This window comes from Balaenoptera musculus, chromosome 8 (genome assembly GCF_009873245.2).
Source record: "Balaenoptera musculus isolate JJ_BM4_2016_0621 chromosome 8, mBalMus1.pri.v3, whole genome shotgun sequence".
Lineage (NCBI taxonomy): Eukaryota > Metazoa > Chordata > Mammalia > Artiodactyla > Balaenopteridae > Balaenoptera > Balaenoptera musculus.
The window spans coordinates 92,739,930-92,757,074 of NC_045792.1; the positions used below are offsets into that span (position 1 = coordinate 92,739,930).

Sequence of the window (17,145 nt, forward strand, 5' to 3'; positions counted from 1 at the left end):
CATTTGTTTGTTCTGGTGGGTTTTTACCTTGCTCCTTCATCTGCTGTGTGTTTCTCTGTCTTCTCATTTTGCTTAACTTACTGTGTTTGGGGTCTCCTTTGCACAGACTGCAGGTTCGTAGTTCCCGTTGTTTTTGGTATCTGCCCCCAGTGGTTAAGTTTGGTTCACTGGGTTGTGTATGCTTCCTGGTGGAGGGGACTCGTGCCTGTGTTCTGGTGGATGAGGCTGGATCTTGTCTTTCTGGTGGGCAGGTGCATGTCTGCTGGTGTGTTTTGGGTTTTCTGTGGCCTTATTATGATTTTAGGCAGCCTCTCTGATAATGGATGGGCTTGTGTTCCTGTCTTGCTAGTTGTTTGGCATAGGGTGTCCAGCACTGGAGCTTGCTGGTCGTTGCGTGGAGCTGGGTCTTGGCATTGAGATGGAGATCTCTGGGAGATTTTTGCCATTTGATATTACATGGAGCTGGGAGGTCTCTTGTGGACCAATATCCTGAACTTGGCTGTCCCACCTCAGAGGCACAGCCCTGACGCCTGGGTGGAGCACCAAGAGCCTTACATCCTCATGGCTCAGAATAAAAGGGAGGAAAAAAAAAGAAAGAAGAAGATAAGATAAAATAAAATAAAGTTATTAAAATCAAAAGTAATCATTAAAAAAAATTTTTTTAAGTAATAAAGGAAGAACAGAGCAACCAAACGAAAAAACAAATTCACAAATGATAACAAGCACTAAAAACTATACTAAAAAAACCCCACAAAAAACGGACAGACAGAACCCTAGGACAAATGGTAAAAGCAAAGCTATACAGACAAAATCACACACAGAAGCATACACATACACACTCACAAAAAAAGAAAGAGGGAAAAAAATATATATATTGTTGCTCCCAAAGTCCACTTCCTCAATTTGGGATGATTCGTTGTCTATTCAGGTATTCCACAGATGCAGGGTACATCAAGTTGACTGTGGAGATTTAGTCCGCTGCTCCTGAGGCTGCTGGGAGAAACTTCCCTTTCTCTTCTTTGTTCGCACAGCTCCTGGGGTTCAGCTTTGGATTTGGCCCTGCCTCTGCATGTAGGTCGCCTGAGGGCGTCTCTTTCTGCCCAGACAGGAGCAGCTGATTCAGGGGCTCTGGCTCACTCAGGCCGGTGGGAGGGAGGGGTACGGAGTTCAGGGCAGCCTGCGGTGGCAGAGGCCAGCGTGACGTTGCACCAGCCTGAGGTTTGCCGTGTGTTCTCCCGGGGAAGTTGTCCCTGGATCACGGGCCCCTGGCAGTGGCGGGCTGCACAGGCTCTGGGGAGGGGAGGTGTGGAGAGTGACCTGTGCTCGCACACAGGCTTCTTGGTGGCGGCAGCAGCAGCCTTAGCGTCTCATGCCCATCTCTGGGGTCTGCGCTGATAGCCGCGGCTCGCGCCCGTCTCTGGAGCTCCTTTAAGCAGCACTCTTAATCCCCTCTCTTCGCGCACCAGGAAACAAAGAGGCAAGAAAAAGTCTCTAGCCTCTTCGGCAGCTCCAGACTTTTTCCTGGACTCCCTCCCGATTAGCTGTGGCGCACTAGCCCCTTCAGGCTGTGTTCACGCTGCCAACCCCAGTCCTCTCCCTGGGATCTGACCTCTGAAGCCCGAGCCTCAGCTCCCAGTCCCGCCCGTCCCGGCGGGTGAGCAGACAAGCCTCTCAGGCTGGTGAGTGCTGGTCGGCACTGATCCTCTGTGCGGGAATCTCTCTGCTTTGCCCTCCGCACCCTGTTGCTGCGCTCTCCCCCGTGGCTCCAAAGCTTACACCCTCCGCCACCCGCAGTTTCCACCCGCGAAGTGGCTTCCTAGTGTGTGGAAACCTTTCCTCCTTCACAGCTCCCTCCCACTGGTGCAGGTCCCGTCCCTATTCTTTTGTCTCTGTTTTTTCTTTTTTCTTTTGCCCTACCCAGGTACGTGGGGAGTTTCTTGCCTTTTGGGAGGTCTGAGGTCTTCTGCCATCGTTCAGTAGGTGTTCTGTAGGAGTTGTTCCACATGTAGATGTATTTCTGATGTATTTCTGGGGAGGAAGGTGACCTCCGCATCTTACTCTTCCGCCATCTTGAAGCTCCTCCTTCCTTCTATGTTCTCTTACGCAGGAGTATATTGGCTCCTAAGTGTGGAAGAGTATAAGCTTTACTGACTTATATTTCATGAAATAGCATTCTTTTGGTACTTTTTTTGGTATGCTTAAGCTAAAATCACAGACCAACCAAGTTCATAATCACTCAAAAATAATGTAGAAGTGTTAACAGTTTAACACTTGTATTAAATTCAAACTATGTTTATTAATTGAGCCTGAGGAAGGAAGTAGTATAGCTTAGCTTATCCATTTTCTTTTTATGTCATACTAGAGAAATTTGTTGAAACTACACCCTTTCTTCTCTAAAATAATGCTGTATTTCATAAAGGCTGCATCCTGGACCCAAACGTGGCTTACCCGGCACGTCAGTGACCACTTATGCATATCGGTTGTGATTTGACAATCATAATTGCAAGGTTTTACTTTTAGAATGTGTCTGCCAAATGTGGATCAAATTGTAACTGACTTTTTTACTAAAAAATATCTTAGAGATTTCTTTAGAGTTTCCTCCTTTAATTAGAAGTTAAAATCACACAAATACACAGCTTTAGAAATCCATTAAAAGCATTTACAATTAAAGCTTCTTATTAGGATCATTAATTTATCCCGCTAAAATATAAATACAACTGTTGGAAAAACAAAGATACACAGTGCTGTGTAGTATTTGAAACATTTTCTTATGGTTACATTCCTACCTGTTACTAAATCACTATGATCACTGCAAATATCACTTATATCGTGTTTCCTACCTTGAAAAGCAGAGGTAGTAATTACTTTAGGGAGATTTCTGTTAAAAAGTCCTGTCCCTGTACTACAGTTAAAAGACAAATAATTCAAAAAGCTGGCAAGGAAGAATATAATTTTATTTTGCATTTCATAAAGGATAATTAGTTGAAGTCTATTAGTAATGTCTGTGAAATTATTTGATAGAACTGATGCCTATTAATGGTAAAAACTTTGATTTCTATTATGACTATGTTAAAATGTCTTAACTTTCCAAAGGTCTTGCTGTTTAGTATACTACATTTCAATTTATATGCCTGTGTGGTGACTGTATTTAGGACTCAAATTTTACCTTTGACAATCCTCGATCTGGCAAGCTTTTCTTTCTCTCCTCCTTTGTTAATTAAGATCTCAGGACACTAATTTGAAAGATTCCAATTAAAGAAGCTTGGTATTAGGCACAGATCTTGACTTAAAAGCCCATCAGAACTATGTTCAGGTCCTGGGTCTGCTACTTAACTAACTATATGTGGTTCTGGACAAATTATTTCACTTCTCTAAGCCTTGGTTTTCTCATCTGAAAAACAAGGATAGTAACACCTAACTCAGGATTATTGTGAGGCACGTACAGAAGGCATTCCACAGTTCCATGCAGGCTTTCAGTAAGTGTTGCTAATAATCCCTTTTTATTCTATTCCACATTTTTTTTCCCTTGGTAGGGGGATGGGTTGTTTTAAGCAGGAATCCTTCATTTAATTTTAGACAGTGAATTTTAGACAATTCAAAGGGGTTTATAAGTAAAGTCTGAAGTTTGAGTTAAAGGAAATTGGATTGTGATACTCTGCAAAAACTAAGGATGTCAGACTGCTCAATACTTCAATTTTATGAAGTCTACTAGAAGCTATGAAGCAAGCCACAGGAGTGTACATTGGTAGAGAAGTCAGCTATGATTTTTTCGAACCTTTGCACTAAAAAGTGTATAATACACTTTTTTTAATATAAACTTATTTATTTTTGGCTGCACTGGGTCTTCGTTGCTGCATGTGGGCTTTCTCTAGTTGCAGCAAGTGGGGGCTGCTCTTCGTCATGGTGCGTGGGCTTCTCATTGCCGTGGCTTCTCTTGTTGCAGAGCACGGGCTCTAGGTGCGCGGGCTTCAGTAGTTGTGGCTTGTGGGCTCAGTAGTTGTGGCTTGTGGGCTCTAGAGCGCAGGCTCAGTAGTTGTGGTGCACGAGCTTAGTTGCTCTGCAGCATGTGGGATCTTCTCGGCCCAGGGCTCGAATCCATGTCTCCTGCATTGGCAGGTGGATTCTTAACCAGTGCACCACCAGGGAAGCCCAAAAGTGTATAATACACTTTTGAAGTAGTAACTCCTGAAGACTGATTTTGTGTCTGCATTTCATGAGGAAGCTAACCTTATTCACAGAAATTTCTGTTATTTAGGGGGTTGTATTAATGTTTAAGATAGTAGACGGAGTTGTCATTAATCAGTTTGATGGAATTTGTTTATTAGAACTAATTTTTAGAATTTGTGTTTTTAGATAGGTTGTCAATCTATGAACTTTTAAAGTAATCTAGTAATTATGCAGATTATATTAAAATGTGTACCTTTAGAAGATCTAATTGTGATCATAGCCCTTTGATACATGGAGCACTTTATTTCTGATTATTTTTTAATGTCCTTGGGACTTCCCTGGTGGTCCAGCGGTCAAGGCTTTGAGCTTCCACTGCAGGGGGCACGGGTTCGATCCCTGGTTGGGGAACTAAGATCTTGCATGCCTTGTAGGGCGGCCAAAAATAATGATAATAATAATAATGTCCTTAATTGAGATCCCACTGAACCTAAATAACTTTTCATCTTGCTATGTTTTTTTTCACTTAACATAGTATATTGTCCATGAGAAGAATTATCACAAAACTAAATTTGTGGTAATTCTCTAATCCATTGGCTGTTCTTTAGTTATCTGCTCTTGATGGCATAAAGTAAACTCACTTATCTAAAGCATTTAGAGAATTGCTTTATACAGAGTAAATACATATTTGGTATTTGTATTATGTTTAAGGTTTTCCAGGAATTAAAAGTATTCTGTAGCTGTGATATTTATTACTTTGTTTGCCAGCTGATCCATTTAATAAAAGGACTGGTTTGGATGCAAGTGTGTAGGGGGGATTGGGAACTTGTTGATTCTTCACATTATGAGTATCTGAGGTACAGCACTTCTGATTTTTTTTTTTAAAGGAAACAAATGAGCTTTGAATGTATTATTTTAATGAAAAGTTAAATATGTGATATTAGCATCTGTCTTCATCGAAATTGGCTGGCCATATAGAATGAATTACCATTTTTATATCCTAAAATATGAGGCAAAATAAAGCTTCCTAACCTTCCTCATATTGCTTAATTTCAGGAGTGTATTCTCTCTACCTTCTGCAAGGTGCTAATTGGAAACAGATAAATATATTTAAGTAAATGTAACACAATTCTTTGAGAATTCTATTATATTCATTACAAATTTTTAAAGCATGATACAATCACAAGGCTAGGGTCAGTAATCACTAGAATAAAGAAGTGTTGGTACATAACAAACTTGCTTTTTCCACTTAATATTAGAGTCATTCTTCTCTCTTTCCCAACTCACAGATAATAACATGGGGGACAGGGAGCAGATAGTAGGAAGGTAGCTGTCAAATTTAAGCAGTAAAACTCCAAAAATAAGCCCATTTCGTAGCCTATGTAAAATTTAGCTAATTTAAAGCAGACTCAAAGAAGTTTGTTTAGCTTCCCATCCTTCAAAATTGTGTTTCTTTTCTACTTCATTCTTTCTTTCAGCATAAAGATGCTTATCAAGTGATATTGGATGGTGTCAAAGGTGGTACCAAGGAAAAAAGATTAGCAGCTCAGTTTATTCCAAAATTCTTTAAGCATTTTCCAGAATTGGCTGATTCTGCTATCAATGCACAGTTAGACCTCTGTGAGGATGAAGACGTATCAGTAAGTTTATGTTTGACACTTTTCAGCAAGTTTTCAGATGTTGCTTTTGCCATTTTCAGACATTTTCTGTGTGTAGCTAATATAACTGAAGTACCAATCATATCAGTGCACAATAAAATACTGCAGTGTGGCCTGGTGTGACAACATACCAAGGCTTAAATCTACATGTAAGAAAATATATTAGTTCTTTCAACTGTGAAAAATCTGTAGAATCACATAATACTTTGTTTTGCTTATTTGTTATCCACTGTTGAAAATGGTTGTGGCTCACATCTTTTCCTTAGATTATTACACATTGTGCATATGAAATCAGACTAGTGTTAGTTTGTAGTCAATTTATGCTTGATTGGATATTTAAAATAATAATAGTATTGCAGCATAAAATATAGTTTCAACACCCCTAAATATTTTGCATAGCAGAAAAATAATTGACCTGTGAAAAAATTGTATGTGATTACTAGAATAAAAAGAAATAGTTTTTCCTTGGAACAGAATTAACCATTAGCATTTCTGGCTGCTGATACAGGTTCCTAAGAATTTTCAACTATTAGCCCCTGGCTTTTCAAATGAAATCATGATTTCATGCGTAATTTGTTAGATTTAACTCCTTTGCACTTTTATGTTAAACTAGATAAGCCACGATCACATATTTGGAATGAAGTTCACAGAATGTATTCACAAATGTATTAAGTAGTCAATACTGAAAATTCTAAAGTAAATAGTTATTAGATATGATATTGACACTGTAGCCATTCTTGAGGGATACTGTATTATGTACCCACAGGTAGTAAAAACCCAACAGTTGTGTATAATCAGCATATAAACTGTTGTTTATAATCTCAAATCTGCCTACTCCAGATAATTGTATTTAATGTCCCTTTCCACCACATTTTGTTTTAGTATTCTGTGAAGCTTGAATATTAAATTGGAGTAAATTATTTCTAAAACTGCTAAAAATCTCATATTTTTTGTGACTCATATGCCCCTATATGGTTTGTCTGTGGTTTTTGTTTTCTTTAAAGGTTGAGGTTGTTTTTATTTATGATAGTATTTGGTTAATTTTTTGTTTGAAATTATGTTCAGATTCGACGGCAGGCAATTAAAGAGCTGCCTCAATTTGCCACTGGAGAAAATCTTCCCCGAGTGGCAGATATACTAACCCAACTTTTGCAGACAGGTAAGGAATTTTATTAATACCCTTTTATCTAAATATAAATTCTCTCTGAAATAATGACTCTGTTTTTCTTAGCTTTTTTTTTTTTTCTGAAGGTGCTACCTCTGATAGAAATTTAAATTCTCTTTTTTATTCAGTAGTTTGAAGCTTACTGACTTGTGATTATCTAATTTCTAGTTTTGTTTTGAATTCTGTTCATAAAGGTATAATGACTGGATTCTTCGGGGAATTTTTATTCACCACCATCCCCCCACCCCCCAATTTCCTGTAGTTTCTTAATTGTACCCTCTTAACATAAGAGCTTTCCAGGTACACTAGATCAGGTTCTCTACCCTTACAAGAAAGATGTATTTTCTTGGTGCTTGAGAGAAATGCTTAGTTATATGTCTCCTCTCAATGTAATCTGTGAGAAACTATGTTGAGTCTTAAGTTTGAAAATGAAGCAGATGATATTTTTCATTTATTTTATACATTGTACCACTTTTTTTCTATCCAGATGACTCTGCAGAATTTAACTTAGTGAACAATGCCCTATTAAGTATATTTAAGATGGATGCAAAAGGTAAGGCCACTTCTTGTTCTGAATTGTGTTCAGTGTCCTAAAAAATTGGGGAGTTTGGCAGTACTCATTAAGGGTGAAGTCTGGGATTCACCCAGACATCTGTTTCATAAAAATTCTAAGTGTTCTCCAAAAAAAGCTTAGCTCAAGATGTTTGTGACTCGAAAAACCAGCAGAAATAATTGCAAAAACAGATCAAATTTTCCCTTAGAAATCTACTGGAAAAACTCCCTTTGCCACTTTAAAGAAATTCTTCCAAAATACCTGAGTTTGTTTATTATTAATAGTGATAGAAAAGGAAAGTCATGCTCAAGCTGATTCTGAATCCGTGAACAAAGCATATGATCACTCTTATGGTTGGGGCTTTAGAAATTTCAGACAGTTTAACCAGTATCAGTGATATTCAGGAAGTTTGTTAATTCACTTGAAAAGAAATACTGTAATTCAAATTAACTTGAAAATTTTCATTCCTATATAGAATTGACTTGCTACATGCAACTGTTTTGTTTTGCAGGGACTTTAGGTGGCTTGTTCAGCCAAATTCTTCAAGGAGAGGACATTGTTAGAGAACGAGCAATTAAATTCCTTTCTACAAAACTTAAGACTTTACCAGATGAAGTCTTAACAAAGGAAGTAGAGGAACTTATACTAACTGAATCCAAGAAGGTAAGCTTCGGTTATCCTTTAGTGAACTTCTCTAATGCACAAGAACATATTTGAAATTAGCAGTGTTCATCAGTGCTATATGTGGCTTGTGTATAAGGTGATATATCCCATAAGAACCACCGTAGAACTTCAATATTTTCTTACGTTGTGCTTTGCACTTTGGTCACTTGTAATGATGAATCAATGTGTTAATTTAAAGGGTTTGATCACATTTAAATCCTTTGTGGTGTTATCCTTAAAATTTATGCATTCATCAGGAAGGAATCATTTCCTTTAGGAATTTTTACCTAATTCCTGCCCTTCCTCCGTGATTTTAGGATATTCTCCCATAGTATTCTGGATCATTTCAGAATGAAAATGAAGTCACCTTGAAATGACCTATTGTTTCATCCTATCCCATGACACTATAAGCTCTAGAGACCATGCTTATTTGTGCTCCCAGCGCTGGCATAGTTATAGTTGCTAAGATTTGAAAGGTGCGTCACAATTAACTTTTCATTCATACAGTACCAATGTTTGGGAATAATTTATTTTTATGTGTGCAGGAAAATTCAAAATTTTTTCTAACAGCACCACTCACTTGCTTATTGGTAAGATTTCTTTAGTGAGAGAGAAAGGAGCAGCATATTTCACCTATGCCCCAGCTAGTTATTTGGTGGGATACGTCATGATTGCTTGCTCCTTTGGTCAGTGAACAGAAAGGCTTAGACCTACTGATATGGAGCACTTAAAATTTGCATGGTCTCCTGTTTTGTATACAATTACCATATTAATGTGAATGAGGCTGCTTTTAAATATAGGGAACTGAGTCTGATTTAACAGTTTATTGCCACATTTTCTCCATCTTTTTTTTTTTTTTTTGGCTATCACCCCCTGAAGAGCCTTTTTAGATATTTTTTCCCTTAGCCACTATCCCATGAAATTTTAATACCACAGATATACTGTATATCTGTTTATGTACTATATGTATATCTGTGCTTTATACATAAAAAAAGAGTAAAATTTTCCAAGAACCAAATTTTGTTCCATTGGAAACAATGTAGCGCACCATTGAGAATGCATGGCTTATTCTGAAGCTAACTTGACTGAAGCTTGAAGTTGTCCTCTCTTCAGTATTTCAGGAACATTAGCAGCAAACTGACTTTGCAAAACAAATTTGCTGTGCTGTTTCAGTATTGATATTTCTTTGCCATTCAAATGATAAACTAATAACTGTTCTGAATTGTCTCTTTCCAGGTCCTAGAAGACGTGACTGGTGAGGAATTTGTCCTGTTTATGAAGATACTATCTGGGTTAAAAAGCTTACAGACAGTGAGTGGAAGGCAGCAACTGGTAGAGTTGGTGGCTGAACAGGCTGACCTGGAACAAACCTTCAATCCCTCGGATCCTGACTGTGTGGATAGGCTTTTACAGTGCACTCGGCAGGCGGTACCCCTCTTCTCTGTGAGCTCTTTGTTTTATACCTGGTATTTTGATTACTTTATTAGCTTAAAATTTTATAGATATACACTTGAGTGTTCTCCTCAAACCTTTGCATAAAAGTATTAACCCAATGGAGCTATTATTTATTTTATGGAGGCCTAGGTGAAGAGCCCAAAGCAGGAAGAAATTTCTTTATAGTCTTGCTTAGGGACTTTTTAAAAGTCTTGAGATTTTGCGTCATACTTCATAGTTTCACTGAGTTTTTAAAACACTTAGTTTAGTAATTTAACTTTTTTTTTTTCCTTAAATTTTTTAGATTGTTGTTGTAGGTACATTTGCTCTTTATCTCTGGCTTTGTGCTTCCTCTGGCCATGAATCTTCTGAGATGTGCATAGCAAAGTTTGAAAAACACAATTTAAAGGAGCTGTCCTGGTACTTCCCTGGTGGTGCAGTGGTTAAGACTCGGCACTCCCAACGCAGGGGGCCTGGGTTCGATCCCTGGTCAGGGAACTAGATCCCACGTGCATACTACAACCAAGGAGCCTGTGAGCTGCAACTAAGGAGCCTGCCTGCCACAACTAAGACCCGGCACAACCAAATAGATAAATAAATGTTTTTTAAATAAATAAATAAAGGAGCTGTCCTTCTAAAGGGGGAATGTACAGTCTAAAATTCAACACTAAAGTTTCCCCCCAAATTTGACCTGAGAATCAAATAAGAGTTGAAAGATGTATAAAAGTCCCAATGCTCCAGATTACTTTGCAACAAAGTATATATTGTCTATTGAGGTTATTCCTGGGGTGCTCTGGGGTATGCACTCTGTTTGTTGTATTTTAGCCACAGTACTTGATGCTTTGGTACTGAGCATTTGTCTATTGACATTCTACTGTTTGAGAGAATATAATATATGTATATATATAATTTTTGTTTTGTTTTTGACAATTCAGTGTTCTTTGGATTTTTTACAGAAAAATGTTCATTCCACAAGGTTTGTGACTTATTTCTGTGAGCAAGTTCTCCCTAACCTCAGTTCCTTGACTACCCCAGTGGAGGGTCTTGATATACAGTTGGAGGTAAGAGAAAATTTCTGCTTTTAGCACTGAAAAGTCATTCCCGTATTTCAACATAAATATAAACCACTAACTTTGATCTGATTTCTAAGAGATTTAAGGCCTGGTGGTGGCTAGCTAGTAACCTGTCCCAGGATTAATTACATAGGAATGCTTTATGGATTCATTGAGAGTTTGCTACAGTAGGAAAGCACTGCCTATAGTTTTCATTATAGTCTAAGCCTTTGTAGCCTTAATACTTTTAAATATGTTGTTCAATTATGACAGTTCCTATCTCTATGACTGATAGAGCCAGATTTAACCAATTAACATAAAACGTCCTTTATCCGTTCTCCAATAGAATTGACTACTCTCTGTCCCCTTTATATCTCAACTGTAATGTACATATACATTTTTTTTACAGCATATAAAATACTCTATATTTTTCTCCCCAATTTAACCTTATTCCTCTCTGAATCCTCAGAATCTAATGTAGAATTCTGAAAAGCACCTAGTAATGATTGTGGAATTGAATTGAAATATGGAAATGTATGTGCCATTTCCTTCATGGGTCTTTAGGATAGAGAAGAGTCTCACTGTGCACTTACACTGTGGTTTCCTTCACATGTCCTGGGTTTGGCTTATCAGACTGGAATTGAGTAAAGCAGAGATGAACCTAAAGAATAGTGGCAATTACTGATACTTTGAGTTAGTGTCCAGAGACTAAGTTTGATGGCAAAGGAGGCCCATCCTAAATGTTAGTAAATAATTCTTTGCTGTTAAGAGTTCTTGCTCATTGTCTCTTTCTTGTACGTTGTTAACCTGTAGCAGAAAGTGTCATGTATATTCTTTTCCTTACTAATTCTCACAGATATATTGAGAGTCATGAGATCTGGGTTTTAGAGTCTGCCCTGCCACTCACATACGTTGTGACTTAGCCAAGTCACATAATCTCTCTGACCTTCAGTTTCCTCAACAGTCAAATAGGGCTGCATCTCTAAATTTTTTTTCCAGTTCAAATGTTATGATTCTGTAAAAGCCTAATTGAAAAATAAGCAGTATTAAATAGTTATGTGGAATAATTATTATTTTATAACCCTTGCTCATTCAAAAAGAATGCTAATAACAGTGAATTGTGTGTTTTAGGTATTGAAACTGTTGGCTGAAATGAGTTCATTTTGTGGTGACATGGAAAAGCTAGAAACAAATTTAAGGAAATTGTTTGATAAGTTATTGGTAAGAACTTTTTTCTTTCCTTATGGCATAGTCAGTATAGAGCCCCAAAGTCTAATAGTGTAGTATTAATTTCTAGATTATGGAGAACCAGATTTTGAAATGATTTAGATAATAATTGTAGTGTTGTTAGCTGCTCAGACCACACGTTGTTTACTTTAAAAATAAAATCTGTTTTAATCTTTGGCACTTCTTCTGTTGTTGATGCTTTAGACAAAATATAATACAGGATTTATATAGTAAGTCTTTCTGCTATTCCTTTATCAAAATATTTTAAATGTTTGCACCAGATCACCATCAAGGTTACTGCTCAAGGCCAAATGGCTTTAGCAACCTGGAAATAAAGCCATTAATCATAATTGTGGAGGAAATAGGCCATCTTTTTTTGTTTTTAGTTGGAGTATAATTGCTTTACAATGTTTTGTTAGTTTCTACTGTACAATGAAGTGAATAAGCTATATGTATACATAAAACCCCTCCCTCTTGGACCTCCCTGCCAACCCCCCTCCATCCCACCTGTCTAAGTCATCACAGAGCACTGAGCTGAGCTCCCTGTGCTATACAGCAGGTTCCCGCTAGCTGTCTCTTCTACACATGGTAGTGTATTTATGTCAAACCTAATCTCCCAATTCGTCCCACCCTCCCCTTACCCTCCATGTCCACATGTCCGTTCTCTACCTCTACGTCTCTATTCCTGCCGTACAGATAGGTTCATCTGTACCATTTTTCTGGATTCCACATATATGCATTAGTATATGATATTTGTTCTTCTCTTTCTGGCTAACTTCACTCTGTATGACAGACTCTAGGTCCATCCACCTCACTACAAGTAACTCAATTTCGTTTCTTTTTATGGCTGAGTAATATTCCATTGTATATATGTGCTACACCTTTATCCATTCATCTGTCGATGGACACTTAGGTTGCTTCCATGTCCTGGCTATTGTAAATAGTGCTGCAGTGAACATTGTGGTACATGACTCTTTTTGAATTATGGTTTTCTCAGGGTATATGCCCAGTAGTGGGATTGCTGGGTCGTATGGTAGTTCTATTTTTAGTTTTTTAAGGAACCTCCATAATGTTCTCCATAGTGGCTGTATCAATTTACATTCCCACCAACAGTGCAAGAGGGTTCCCTTTTCTCCATACCCTCTCCAGCATTTATTGTTTGTAGATTTTTTTGATGATGGCCATTCTGACCGGTGTGAGGTGATACCTCATTGCAGTTCTGATTTGCATTTCTCTAATGATTAGTGATGTTGAGCATTCTTTCATGTGTTTGTTGGCAATCTGTATATCTTTGGAGAAATGTCTGTTTAGGTCTTCTGCCCATTTTTGGATTGGGTTGTTTGTTTTTTTGATACTGAGCTGCATGAACTGCTTGTATATTTTGGAGATTAATCCTTTGTCATTTGCTTTGTTTGCAAATATTTTCTCCCATTCTGAGAGGTGTCTTTTCGTCTTGCTTATGTTTTCCTTTGCTGTGCAAAAGCTTTTAAGTTTCATTAGGTCCCATTTGTTTATTTTTGTTTTTATTTCCATTACTCTAGGAGGTGGGTCAAAAAGGATCTTGCTGTGATTTATGTCATAGAGTGTTCTGCCTGTGTTTTCCTCTAAGTTTTATAGTATCTGGCCTTACATTTAGGTCTTTAATCCATTTTGAGTTTATTTTTGTGTATAGTGTTAGGAAGTGTTCTGATTTCATTCTTTTACATGTAGCTGTCCAGTTTTCCCAGCACCACTTATTGAAGAGGCTGTCTTTTCTCCGTTGTATATTTTTGCCTCCTTTGTCAAAGATAAGGGGACCATATGTGTGTGGGTTTATCGCTGGGCTTTCTATACTGTTCCATTGATCTATATTTCTGTTTTTGTGCCAGTACCATACTTTCTTGATTACTGTAGCTTTGTAGTATAGTCTGAAGTCCGGGAGCCTGATTCCTCCAGCTCCATTTTTCTTTCTCAAGATTGCTTTGGCTATTCAGGGTCTTTCGCGTTTCCATACAAATTGTAAAATTTTTTGTTCTAGTTCTGTGAACAGTGCCATTGGTAGTTTGATAGGGATTGCATTGAATCTGTAGATTGCTTTGGGTAGTATAGTCATTTTCACAATGTTGATTCTTCCAATACAAGAACATGGTATATCTCTCCATCTGTTTGTATAATCTTTGATTTCTTTCATCAGTGTCTTATAGTTTTCTGCATACAGGTCTTTTGTCTCCTTAGGTAGATTTATTCCTAGATATTTTATTCTTTTTGTTGCAGTGGTAAATGGGAATGTTTCCTTAATTTCTCTTTCAGATTTTTTGTTGTTAATGTTTGGAATACAAGAGATTTCTGTGCATTAATTTTGTATCCTGCTACTTTACAAAATTCATTGATTAGATCTAGTAGTTTTCTGGTAGCATCTTTAGGATTCTCTATGTACAGTATCATGTCATCTGCAGACAGTCAAAGTTTTACTTTTTCTTTTCTGATTTGGATCCCTTTTATTTCTTTTCCTTCTCTGATTGCCTTAGCTAAAACTTCCAAAACTGCCCCTATCTCTTGTCTTTTTGATGATGGCCATTCTAACAGGTATGAGCCAATATCTCACTGTGGTTTTAATTTGCATTTCCCTAATGACTAGTGATGTTGAGCATCTTTTCATGTGCTTGTTGGCCTTCGTATCTTCTTTGGAGAAATGTCTGTTAAAGTTCTTTTGTCCGTTTTTTGATTGGATTATTTGGTTTTTTGCTGTTGGGCTGTATGTGTATTTATATATTTTGGATATTAACCCCTTGTCAGATACATAGTTTGCAAATACATTTTTCCATTTCACAGGTTATCTTTTCACTTTGCTGTATAGAAGCTTTTTAGTTTGATGTGGTCCCATTTGTTTTTTTATTTTGTGGATTGTGATTTAGGTGTCATACCCAAAGAATCATTACCATGACCCACATCAAGGAGCTTTATTCCTATGTTTTCTTCTAGGAATTTCATGGTTTCAGGTCTTACACTTAAGTCCTTAACCATTTCAAGTTAATTTTTGTGAGTGGTTTAAGATACGGGTGCAGTTTCATTGTTTTACATGTGCATATCTAGTTTCCCAGCACCATCTACTGAAGAGACTGTCTTTTCTCCATTGAATATTCTTGGCTCTCTTGTCAAATATTAGTTGACCATCTATGCTTGGGTGTATTTCTGGGCTCTTGATTCTGTTCCATTGGTCTGTTTCTCTTTTTTTATGCCAGTACTGTACTCTTTTGATGACTGTAACTTTATAGCCTAGCTTGAAATCAGGAAGTGTGATGCCTGTTGCTTTGTTCTTTCTCCGGATTTCTTTGGCTATTTGGGGTCTTTTCTGGTTCCATATAACTTTTAGGAGTATTTTTTCTAGGAGCATCAACTTTTTTTTTGTTTTAAGTATAGTTGATTTACAATGTTGTATTAGTTTCTAGTGTACAACAGAGTGATCCAGTTATATATATTCTTTTTCATATTCTTTTCCATTATGGTTTATTATAAGATTTTTTTTTTAATTTTTTTGTCCTTTAAGTGACTATTTTCTTTTTATTTATTTATTTATTTATTTATTTATGGCTGTGTTGGGTCTTCGTTTCTGTGCGAGGGCTTTCTCTAGTTGCAGCAAGCGGGGACCACTCTTCATTGCGGTGCGCGGGCCTCTCACTATCGCGGCCTTTCTTGTTGCGGAGCACAGGCTCCAGATGCGCAGGCTCAGTAATTGTGGCTCACGGGCCCAGTTGCTCCGTGGCATGTGGGATCTTCCCAGACCAGGGCTCGAACCCGTGTCCCCTGCATTAGCAGGCAGATTCTCAACCACTGCGCCACCAGGGAAGCCCATATTATAAGATATTGAGTGTAGTTCCCTGTGCTATATGGTAGGATCTTGTTGTTTATCTTAATTTTATATATAGTAGTTTGTATCTGCTAATCCCAAACTCCTTATTTATCCCTCCCCCTCCTTTCCCCTTTGGTAACCATAAGTTTATTTTCTATGTCTGTGAGTCTGTTTCTGTTTTGTAAATAAGTTCATTTGTATCATATTTTAGATTCCACATATAAGTGACATCGTAAGATATTTGTTTTTCTGTCTGACATACTTCATTTGGTATGATAATCTCTAGGTCCATCTATGTTGCAATGGCATCCATAATGCAAATGGCATTATTGCATCCATTTTTATGGCTGAGTCGTATTCCATTGTTTGTGTATATGTGTGTGTGTGTCTACATATATATATATACCACATCTTTATCCATTCATCTGTTGATGGACATTAAGGTTGCTTCCATATCTTGGCTATTGTAAGTAGTGCTGCTATGAACATTGGGGTGCATGTATCTTTTTGAATTAGAGTTTTCTCTGGATATATGCCCAGGAGTAGGATTGTTGGATCATATGGTAACTCTATTTTTAGTTTTTTAAGGAACCTCCATACTGTTTTAAGAACATCAGCTTTTGATGTCAAACCCAGGTTGAATCCTGCCTCTTCAGCTTATTAACTCTGGGAAACTTACCTAAGCTCTCAGAACTTCAGTTCGTTCATCTGCCTAGTACCTAATAAATGTTAGTCACTTTCACTGTCAGTAGTAGTAGTAGCAGTAGTAGCAGCTATACTATAGGTTAATATGGGATGTTGACAGGCTGGGTTATTGATCCAATATGTAAAAGGGATATCTTACTTAAATTTCTTATCTTGTTAGTTTTTAATGCTTCATGTCTTAAAAGCGTGCCGTATAATTACTTGAGTATATGCTTATAATAAGAGTGTCTAGAGCAGATTGCATACATCTCTCTATTTTCATGTCTTAGGAGTATATGCCTCTCCCTCCAGAAGAAGCAGAAAACGGGGAGAACGCTGGTAATGAAGAACCCAAGCTGCAGTTCAGTTATGTGGAATGTTTGTTGTATAGCTTTCACCAGTTGGGCCGAAAACTACCAGATTTCTTAACAGCCAAGCTGAATGCAGAAAAGCTCAAAGATTTCAAAATCAGGTGACGTATGATTGAAGTGGCCAGTCTTTGACAAAGGTGAAAGCTATCTTGAAGCTCCCTAGGTTTTGTTTTCATTTTATAAGAGCTTTTTCCCCACCCTGCCTTACTGCAGTGCAAAAGAATGGAAGATCCACAAAACAGGAATATATATAAACATACAACTATTGTGGCATAGCAAATGCATGGAAGAAGATGACCTTTTTCAAAAATGGACTCTGGCTCTCCCTACTTGCTTCATGATCTT

At 37.6% G+C, this 17,145-nt stretch overlaps 1 protein-coding gene across 2 annotated transcripts in view; it reads left to right on the top strand.

Annotated features, from left to right (window-relative positions):
- The window catches only part of API5 (apoptosis inhibitor 5), a 37,927-nt gene that overhangs the window by 8,691 nt on the left and 12,091 nt on the right, over nucleotides 1–17,145 (top strand). For both annotated transcript variants that reach the window (XM_036859293.1, XM_036859294.1), the window contains exons 2-9: nucleotides 5,643–5,804; nucleotides 6,888–6,981; nucleotides 7,475–7,540; nucleotides 8,052–8,203; nucleotides 9,440–9,646; nucleotides 10,594–10,698; nucleotides 11,821–11,910; nucleotides 16,720–16,901. In XM_036859293.1, coding sequence (XP_036715188.1) covers nucleotides 5,643–5,804; nucleotides 6,888–6,981; nucleotides 7,475–7,540; nucleotides 8,052–8,203; nucleotides 9,440–9,646; nucleotides 10,594–10,698; nucleotides 11,821–11,910; nucleotides 16,720–16,901 — 1,058 coding nt within the window. The remainder of the gene's footprint in view (nucleotides 1–5,642; nucleotides 5,805–6,887; nucleotides 6,982–7,474; nucleotides 7,541–8,051; nucleotides 8,204–9,439; nucleotides 9,647–10,593; nucleotides 10,699–11,820; nucleotides 11,911–16,719; nucleotides 16,902–17,145) is intronic.